This window comes from Puma concolor, chromosome B3 (assembly GCF_028749965.1).
Source record: "Puma concolor isolate L17-30 chromosome B3, mPumCon1.1.hap2, whole genome shotgun sequence".
Taxonomy (NCBI): domain Eukaryota; kingdom Metazoa; phylum Chordata; class Mammalia; order Carnivora; family Felidae; genus Puma; species Puma concolor.
The window spans coordinates 78,843,971-78,853,920 of record NC_141672.1 but is presented as its reverse complement, the minus strand read 5'-3'; the positions used below and the strand labels follow the sequence as shown (position 1 = coordinate 78,853,920).

The 9,950-nt window shown below is 35.4% G+C and overlaps 2 protein-coding genes across 2 annotated transcripts; both read right to left on the bottom strand.

The window, feature by feature from the left end:
- Nucleotides 1-658: 658 nt before the first annotated feature.
- On the bottom strand, nucleotides 659-1,627 carry LOC112855199 (olfactory receptor 4F4). Its single transcript, XM_025918749.2, has one exon. It carries the CDS (start codon nucleotides 1,574-1,576, stop codon nucleotides 659-661), a length of 918 nt encoding a protein of 305 aa, XP_025774534.2. The 5' UTR covers nucleotides 1,577-1,627.
- Nucleotides 1,628-8,686: 7,059 nt separating this feature from the next.
- On the bottom strand, nucleotides 8,687-9,677 carry LOC112855320 (olfactory receptor 4F21-like). Its single transcript, XM_025918937.2, has one exon. The coding sequence runs from the start codon at nucleotides 9,623-9,625 to the stop codon at nucleotides 8,687-8,689; it is 939 nt and encodes a 312-aa protein (XP_025774722.2). The 5' UTR covers nucleotides 9,626-9,677.
- Between the last annotated feature and the right edge of the window lie 273 nt (nucleotides 9,678-9,950).

Genomic DNA, 9,950 nt, shown 5'->3' with positions numbered 1-9,950 from the left:
AAGCTACAAGATATCAAGTGCCTGTAAGGCAAATTTCACATTGTCAGACTTACTCTTCCTGTCACTTTTAATAATGATCTCATGGATTATGGGTTATTCTAGTGATTGCAGACGAACTATAGACTGTTACAGTGTGAAGAGTTTCTTTTCTAAACCTCTTAAAAGTTAGCTCATAGCACTGGGTGTTGTATGGAAACCAATTTGACAATAAATTTCATATATTTAAAAAGAAAAAAATTAGCTCATAAATATCCTTATCACTAAGCATGTTTTTTGAGTTAGGTGTATGGAAGTTGCTTCCTTGATGTTTTTAGGGAAAATGAGTCAAATAAAAATATAAAAATATTATAAGCCAGGCTAATTTCTGTGTTTCCATCTATTATGCTCAGAACTACTCAGCCACAGAAGTGTACAAATATTGACATATTTATGCCATTGTTCTGAGAATTAGATAATATTTTGAAAGCATATTAACTTTGTATCTGTATCTAAAAATATAAAATACAAATTTGTCAAAGGATAAATTGAGGCAATTTATGTGAAAGTTCTTTGACATTTACTAAGAAATGGAAAGTAAGATTTTCATGAGCTTTACCAAGTACTTCAACAACTTTATTTTATGTCATTATCTTAGTTTAGCCTTAAAGTTAGGAGATATCTAAAATTTTACACTAGAATTCACATTCCATTTACTCAGTCGTCTCATTGCAGTCTTCATGTCTTTGTTCCTCAGTGTGTATATAATTGGGTTCAAGAGAGGAGTGACCACAGAATAAAACACAGCAAGGGATTTATCTAGTGACTTGATGGGGAATGGCCAGGCATAAATGAAGATACATGGTCCAAAGAACAAAAGAACTACTGTGATGTGAGCAGTCAGAGTGGACAGAGCCTTGGACGACTTGTCTGAAGGGCGTTGCTGGATGGTTACTAGGATGATAGCATAGGAGATGATTAGGAAAACAAAAGAACACACAGTGAGCACACCACTGTTAGCAATGACCATGACATCCAATCTATAGGTGTCTATACAAGCAAGTTTGATAACCCTAGGTAGGTCACAGTAAAAGCTATCAACCTCATTGGGACCACAGAAAGGTAAGTTTACTGCAAAAGCCAACTGGCTCACTGAATGGAGAAAGCCAGTTCCCCATGCAGCAGTCACAATGCCAAAACATACATGGTCACACATAACTATAGAGTAGCGAAGAGGTTTACAGATTGCTACATATCTGTCAAAGGCCATGGCTATAAGGATCACCAACTCACTCCCACCAAAAAAGTGAACGAGAAATATCTGAGCAAGGCAACCCTTGAAAGAGATGACTTTGCGTTTACTGAAAAAGTCAGCAATCATCTTGGGGGCTGTGACGGAAGACAGACATAGGTCAATGAGTGAGAGGTTAGCCAGCAGGAAGTACATGGGAGAGTGAAGATGGGAGTCAGAAGCCACAGTTATGACAATAAGAAGGTTTCCAAACACAATTCCCACATAGAATATAAAAAAGAACACCAGTAGGAATATCTGGAATTCCTGAGAATTGGAGAGTCCCAGAAAAATGAACTCAGTCACCATGGAGTAATTTGTGTCATTTATTGATTCATTCCAGGAAAGAGCCTCTGTAGTCACCTTAGAGAATAGAGTAAGAAGAAAGTCAGAATTATTATATTCAAATTCAAAGCCTCATTTTGTGTCATTCTGCTTACTCATATAATGTCTATCTATGGTTTATTACATAAATGCATACAATCTAAACCCACCATTTTACTCCACACCCCTCCCCTGACTGTGCCTTATAGTCCAGTTATTCAAGTCTTCTCAGTATTTGCACTTATGCTAGGCTTATTTCTAATAAAATTCCTTTGTTCATGTGACCTTCTGTGCCAGATTAAGTCTATATCACCATCATATGTTTATCTCCTTTTCCTTTGAACTCCAAAACAGTATCTTAGCTATTAAGTACATACTTATATGATCTTTATATTTACAAGGACTTTTTGTGGCATACATTTTTGAAAAAGTATTCTTAGTGGTTTTGTAGCCCATCACAATCATTTTATGTACAGTTGTTGGAAACCTCTTTATGAAACTAAGACAAATCCTCATTCACAATTTTGCTCTGTGAGGCAATTTATAGTGTATAAATTTTGAATGTAATCTGTGGACCTTGGACTTACTCTTTAAGACTTATTTTTACCATTTTTACAAATGTAGATACTAATTATATTCACTTCTTATGGTTATAATGAATTTCAAATGAGGTATTAAATGTAAAGTGTTTTGCATAGTTTTTGTATTTAGTAAGTACAAAATGAATTTGGATAATTATTAGTAGTAATATTTGTTGCCTTCGATTCACAGAGAAACCCCATTTCCCTGGTAATAATTTACAAATTTTACTTGACTTCTAGAAATAACATAGATGTTATTGTTCATCTTGTTCATAACAAGATGATTGAATTTCAGTTCCCTGCATCCTTTTGTTTTCCCATCTTTAAAACAAATGCACTGCATCAAAAATTCTCAAAATCACCACTAGTCTAGTACTCTGTGGGGCATGAGTGAGGGACACAATTCCAAAATAATTTTCATAGTTTCTTAGAAGCTTGGATAGAAACATGAAAGCTAAGACAGATGTAGAAATTCAATCTTAGGAGAAGTTTAAATAAATGAGGATTCTAAAAAAGAAGGTCAGAATTATAAGGCCTTATAGAGAATGGAATTTATACTTATCATTTAGTGATACCAAAATGCTTAGAAGAAAAGGAGTTAGTCCAAAATAAAATTAAAGATGAAAAATGGAAGAAAAATAAAATAGCAGAAAATAAAAGGATAAAAGAAAGGTAATTTAGAGGTGAAATTAAAAGTGTGGAAAATGCAAAAAAAAAAAAATTGCATGAGGGAAAATGTGAAGGGGTTTAATAGGAGATAAAATTGAAAAAGGATTCTGGAATGCCTGCTAAGGGATTTGTGTTTTATTATGAGGACAGTGAAGAACTATTAAAGCATTATGTGCAATTGTTTAATACATTTCTAATAAATAGTGAATAGTCAATACATGATAGCCATTATTAAGGTAGTAAAAACAGGATATTTGTCAACAGGATGTGGGAGATTAAAAAAAGGAGTATATAAATGATTCTACTCTGAATAATTGTGGAAATTGGTGGGTGCTAGGGAGGCATGAAAGTATAGTGGGTTAATCTTAACCAAATTTCTTGGGGGAGTAGAAGAATTTTTTTTCACTACTTCTCCCATCACAGTTATTCTGTAGCCCTTGGAAATTACACTTTTCTTGTCATTATCCCAAATCCCATTCCTTAGCCCTATCCACTAATGCTTCATAATACTGTTTTCAAAGTCCTATAAAAACTTAGGAATTATAATTTTATTTCCAAGTAAAAAGAGAAGTCTAATAGTAAAACAAGACACAAACACACCTTTCCCATCTGCTTAGCACAGTAATAAATACAATCATACTAATCATTGACAATCAAGTGGATGGGATTCCTATTGTGATGTGACTGGTTAGGATGTTTCTTAAGAATCAAAGTATGTTACTTTTTTTTTTAAAGTTCATTTATTTATTTCAAGAGAGAGAGCACACACAAGCCGGGAGGGGCAGAGAGAGAGAGAGAGGGAGAGAGAAACCCAAGCAGGCTCTGTGCTGTCAGCACAGAACCCAATGCAGGGTTCGAACGCATGAACCATGAGATCCCCACCTGAGCTGAAACCAAGAGTCTGACGCTTAAGTGACTGAGCCACCCAGGTGCCCTTCAAAGTATTCAATTTAGAATTGAACTTAGATATTAACTTACATGCAACCATTTCATTTCACTTAGAGGACAAACTCAATACTTTTATCTCCATAAGAAATATATCAAGGGTGATAGTTGACAAAAGGGTTCTCTTTTGCAGTGAAAAGACTTTCTACCATGGTAACAAGAATTCATATATGTTATTCTTCAGCAAAAGGAATTTCTCAGTTAAAACATTTCATTTCTTGAGTATGTTACTGAGGAGTGAATGAATATAGAGGATTCTCATTTACAGGGGATCCTTCATGAATGCAATCCTTTCAAAGATCATACCTGGTTCTTCAAAAATGGTGCAAGGGGTTTTAGAAGGATTATGTTAATTCTAAGTGAAACATTAGGTTTATTGAAGGAGTTTTCCAGAATCTTATACATTGGCTACAGTAATCATGAAGAGCCAGCTACAAATGAACAATAAAATCTTTCCCTATGTACCAGATTAAACTTAAAATTCAAACTTTAGGATATTATGTTTGTCCTAAATGTCTTTTACCGATTTTTAAAGAAAAATACCTAAAATCTTTATTTTATAAGTTTCATTGAGATTGAAGTCAGGAGACTTTGGGGTTCTAGTACAAATTTACTGTGTGACTTTAGCATGTCATTCAAAATATCCAAGCCTTAGTTTTCCTGTTTAAAAATGAGCTTATTGGATCAAAAGCTTTCTAAAACAAAATTCTACAGCTCTAAGAGTATGATTTGTACCTTCATGTGAAAGAAATATCCAAAATCAAATTTCATTGGGGTTGCAGGAGGGAGGGAGGGAAATAAGTGAGTAAGAGATCAATGAATCTGGGCTTTACGGGAAAAAGGATGCTTAAATAGAGATGAAAGAATATATTAGCCTGGAAGATACAGGGGAAGGACTCAACACTCATAACACTTGTATAACATATACTAGGTTGTTTAACACAACAAGGACAATGCTTGCTAATATTTATACTAACTCTTGTAAGTATTTAAACTGACCTCACAAAATCCTTCCATTTTTCTTGAAGATACATGCATAATTAAATTCTGCCAAATGGGCTCTTACTGATAATAGAAGCATCTCATTGTCAATAAAATTCTACACTTTGGTTAGTTCTGCTAATATACTTCATTTTCATCATTCCACCTACCTCCTTCATAACTGGAAGAGACTATTGCAAAAAAGAGTACAGATTTTCCTTTTATTTGCACTTTCTCTTGAAGCATAAAATTTCAAGAGCATAAAGTCTGTATGAATTGTCCTCCTTAGTAAACCACTCAGTGAAGAGCCATTTATGGAGGTGTGAGCAGGTGTGAGGAGATCTGGAAATAGCTAGCCTGAACTTTGAGTACGGAGACTCTTATAGGCTCTCAGATTTTCCCTTGAGGAAACACACAGAATTTTCTGGAGTCAGGAGCTGTTGTCACAATTTCTTGGCTCATTTAGGTATTTTAAATATCTCACTAAATCTAAAGGTGATTTTTTTCTCTGTGCAAATGAAACTTTATTTCCTTTATCTATATTTACCTAAACTCTTTTTTAATAGAAGTATAGTTGACATACAGTGTTATATTAGTTTCAGGTGTATAACACATTGATTTGACAATTATGTACATTACTCAGTGCTCACCATGCTAACTTCAGTCACTTTCTGTCATCACAACGTTATTACAATGTTACTGACTTTATTCCCTATGCTATACTTTTCATCTCTGTGACTTATTTATTTTGTAACTGGAAGTTTGTACATCTGAATCCCCTTTATCTATTTTCCCCATCCCCCCTCCAATCTCCCCTCTGACAACCACCAGTTTTTTTCCTGTATTTAAGACTCTGTTTTTGTTTGTTTTGTGTTTTAGATTCCACATATAAGTGAAATCATATGGTGTTTGTCTTTCTCTGTTAAAGGTGACTTTTTAATAGAATCTAGTTGAAACCAGTAAGATCTGAAATTAAAATCCAGATGGAACTAGAGGGTGTTTTGCTAAGTGATATAACTCAGTCATAGAAAGACAGATATCATATGTTTTCACTCATATGTGGAACTTGAGAAACTTAACAGAAGACCATGGGGGATGGGAAGGGGAAGAAGTAGTTTCAAACAGAGAGGGAGGCAAACCATAAGAGACTCTTTTTTTAAATTTATTTTTATTTTTATTTATTTTTTTATTATATGAAATATATTGTCAAATTAGTTTCCATACAACACCCAGTGCTCATCCCAAAAAATGCCCTCTTCAATGCCCATCACCTACCCTACCCTCCCTCCCATCCCCCATCAACCCTCAGTTTGTTTTCAGTTTTTTGTTTTTTTTTTTAAATTTTTTTTTAACGTTTATTTATTTTTGAGACAGAGAGAGACAGAGCATGAATTTTCAGAATCTGAAACAGGCTCCAGGCTCTGAGCTGTCAGCACAGAGCCCGATGCGGGGCTCAAACTCATGGACCGCGAGATTGTGACCTGAGCCGAAGTCGGCCGCTTAACCGACTGAGCCACCCAGGCGCCCCTGTTTTCAGTTTTTAAGAGTCTCTTATGCTTTGGCTCTCTCTCCCACTCTAACCTCTTTTTTCTCTTTTTTGTCCTTCCCCTCCCCCATGGGTTTCTGTTAAGTTTCTCAGGATCCACATAAGAGTGAAAACATATGGTATCTGTCTTTCTCTGTATGGCTTATTTCACTTAGCATCACACTCTCCAGTTCCATCCACGTTGCTACAAAGCGCCATATTTCATTCTTTCTCATTGCCACGTAGTACTCCACTGTATCTATAAACCACAATTTCTTTATCCATTCATCAGTTGATGGACATTTAGGCTCTTTCCACAATTTGTGCTGCTATAAACATTGGGGTACAAGTGCCCCTATGCATCAGTACTCCTGTATCCCTTGGGTAAATTCCTAGCAGTGCTACTGCTGGGTCATAGGGTAGGTCTATTTTTAATTTTTTGAGGAACCTCCAAACTGTTTTCCAGAGCAGCTGCACCAGTTTGCATTCCCACCAACAGTGCAAGAGAAGGAGACCAAAGCAGGAGGCATCACAATCCCATCACACTCCCACATCTTTAGCCTCTACTACAAAGCTGTCATCATCAAGACAGCATGGTATTGGCACAAAAACAGACACATAGACCAATGGAATAGAATAGAAACCCCAGAACTAGACCCACAAAAGTATGGCCAACTAATCTTTGACAAAGCAGGAAAGATTATCCAATGGAAAAAAGACAATCTGTTTAACAAATGGTGCTGGGAGAACTGGACAGCAACATGCAGAAGAATGAAACTAGACCACTTTCTTTCACCATTCACAAAAATTAACTCAAAAAGGATGTGGAAATAAGAGACTCTTAAATACAGAGAACAAACAGGGTTGATGGGGGAGAGGGGAAAATGGGTGATGGGCATTGAGGAGAACACTTGTTGGGATTAGCACTGGGTGTTGTATGTAAGCGATAAATCATGGGAATCTATCCCCAGAACCAAGAGCACACTGTATAGACACTATATTAGCCAACTTGGCAATAAATTATATTAAAAAAAGTATTATTGGATTTTAAAATATAAAAAAATCCAGATCTATTAAGAAGACAATAAATAATAATGCTTTAGTTGTTATAAAAAGAGGATAGCTTATAACATTTATGACCAATTTTGGATAAAATATAGGAAAAATACTTTGACCAATAGTAAGAAAATCTCGTTCATTATTCATCATTTTATTGAACAGCTTTACTTACAATGCAGAAGTTACAACTGGGCTGAGTCACCACAATTAATGTTTCTTAAGTCAGTCATAAAAATACATCCAAGTGATTTCTCCTTTGCTCCTTGACCCATTTGACTTTCCAAGTTTTACTTGGAAAAGTAAAGTAAAAGTAAAGATGTCAATCATCTTCTTTGTCCTGAGTACTCCGGCTTAATAGGTACATTAAATAAGCTGAGATCTAAGTTGGGTGCCTTTCTTTAGGTAATAACATCCTCAAAATACTTTTATAATTGTGGATACTCTTTTAGGGTAAATCAAGAAATGCTTTGAGGAAGACTGCAAGAACAATAGAAATTTTCTCTGGAAAAAAAGGGACCATAGACAATTTTTGCATAATGCAAAATACTAGACTATGTTTTTAAAGTAACATTGTACAAAATACATTGACAAAGGCTGAAAACAATTCTTAAATTTTTTTTTTCAACGTTTATTTATTTTTGGGACAGAGAGAGACAGAGCATGAATGGGGGAGGGGCAGAGAGAGAGGGAGACACAGAATCGGAGACAGGCTACAGGCTCTGAGCCATCAGCCCAGAGCCTGATGCGGGGCTCGAACTCACGGACCGCGAGATCGTGACCTGGCTAAAGTCGGACGCTTAACCGACTGCGCCACCCAGGCGCCCCTGAAAACAATTCTTAAGAGTTGTAACATAGTGTTGCCTTCCTACTTATCTAACTTAAAGTACAATTAGGATGAAAATTGTTTCTTTCTTGATTTTTAATGTCTGCTGGTTTGTATAAACTCATATTTTATCCATTGGATCCACATAATTTCCATAAGAAATATTAATTTTCAGTGATGCTTATTATCAGTATGAAGATACTGATAAATAAAGCTAAATCATATGTTCATGTATATATTTATATATAGATAAAAACTACACGAAAATTGAATGTAGTCATTGATGATAACTACAAATTTAGGTTTATTGGTTAGGTAGGAATATATAACACTTTAGTTTTTATAATTAACAAAAATTACTGCAATTCTATTTGAAAGTGAAGTTCTTTGATTCAATACCTCTTTTTATGTAGACTTCTCAGTTTTCTGTAGGCATTAATGAAAGTGTACATATTCCATGGTGTTCATGGTGGTCCATGACATTCATCTTGTGTTCTTACCAATGAAATCTGTTATGACATCTCTCTAGAACTTACAACTTGTTGACTCAGCCTTCTCATTGCTGCCTTCATATCTCTGTTCCTTAAAGTATAGATGGCAGGATTTAAGGCAGGAGTGACGACAAAGTCCACAATGGCAAAAAATGTATCCATTGACTTGGTAGGAAAAGGCCACACATAGAGAAACATGCATGGAACAAAAAACAAAACCACTACAGTGATGTGAGCTGACAAAGTGATGAATGCTTTGGATAAATCCTTTGAAGAATGTTGTCTGACAGTGATCAAAATAAAGATGTATGATACAATTAAGAAAAAGAAGGTGCCCATAGATATGAAACCACTGTTAGCAGTGACCACAAATTCTAGTCTGTAAGTGTCCATGCATGCAAGTTTAATAACCCTAGGAAAATCACAGTAAAAGCTCCCCACATTTTTAGGGCCACAGAAAGGTAAATTTATGACAAAAACAAACTGAGACACAGCATGGATCACCCCAATGATCCAAGCAGTCATTACCAAAAGCATGCACATTTTGAGATTCATAATAGTTAAGTAGTGGAGAGGCCTGCAAATTGCTGTGTACCTGTCATATGCCATGGCTATGAGCAGTATCATCTCAACTCCTCCCATGACATGAATAAAAAACATTTGTATCATGCAACTATGGAAGGAGATGATTTTGCAATCACTGAAAAGATCAGAGATCATCCTAGGAACTGTGGTAGATGAAAGGCCCAGGTCAATGAATGATAAGTTGGCCAGCAGGATATACATGGGAGAGTGTAAGTGAGAATCAAAAATCACTGTAAACATAATGAAGATGTTTCCCAAGATAATTCCCGCATAGAATAAAGAGAAGAAAAGAAAAAGCAAAACCTGCATTCCCAAGGATTGTGCAAGTCCCAGTAACACAAATTCATTTACCACAGAGCCATTTACTTGGTCCATGGAATCACAAAGAAGAGAAAACTGTGATGTGGCCTGAAAGAAAAGAAAGAAGGAGTCAACTTTGAGGCCCTAAAAACAATGCATCAAATGTTGATAATATAAAATTATCTGTTGATAACAGATCTTTTATCTAATTGATAGTAAACTATTTATAAAATAATGGGAACCCAGTGTATGGGTTTGGTAGTATGACCAAAACTGCCCTCAGAGGCAATCTATTGCTTTAAATTGCTCTCATTTGTTTAAATACCTGAAGTAATCAGGCAACTTAAGGAGTGAGAAAAGAATGCAAAAATAAACTCAAGGAATATATATGAAAGAAAAT

Coding starts and splice junctions, on each gene's coding strand:
- LOC112855199 (XM_025918749.2), bottom strand. CDS start 1,576: ATGGTGACTGAGTTCATTTTTCTGGGACTCTCCAATTCTCAGGAATTC.
- LOC112855320 (XM_025918937.2), bottom strand. CDS start 9,625: ATGGACCAAGTAAATGGCTCTGTGGTAAATGAATTTGTGTTACTGGGA.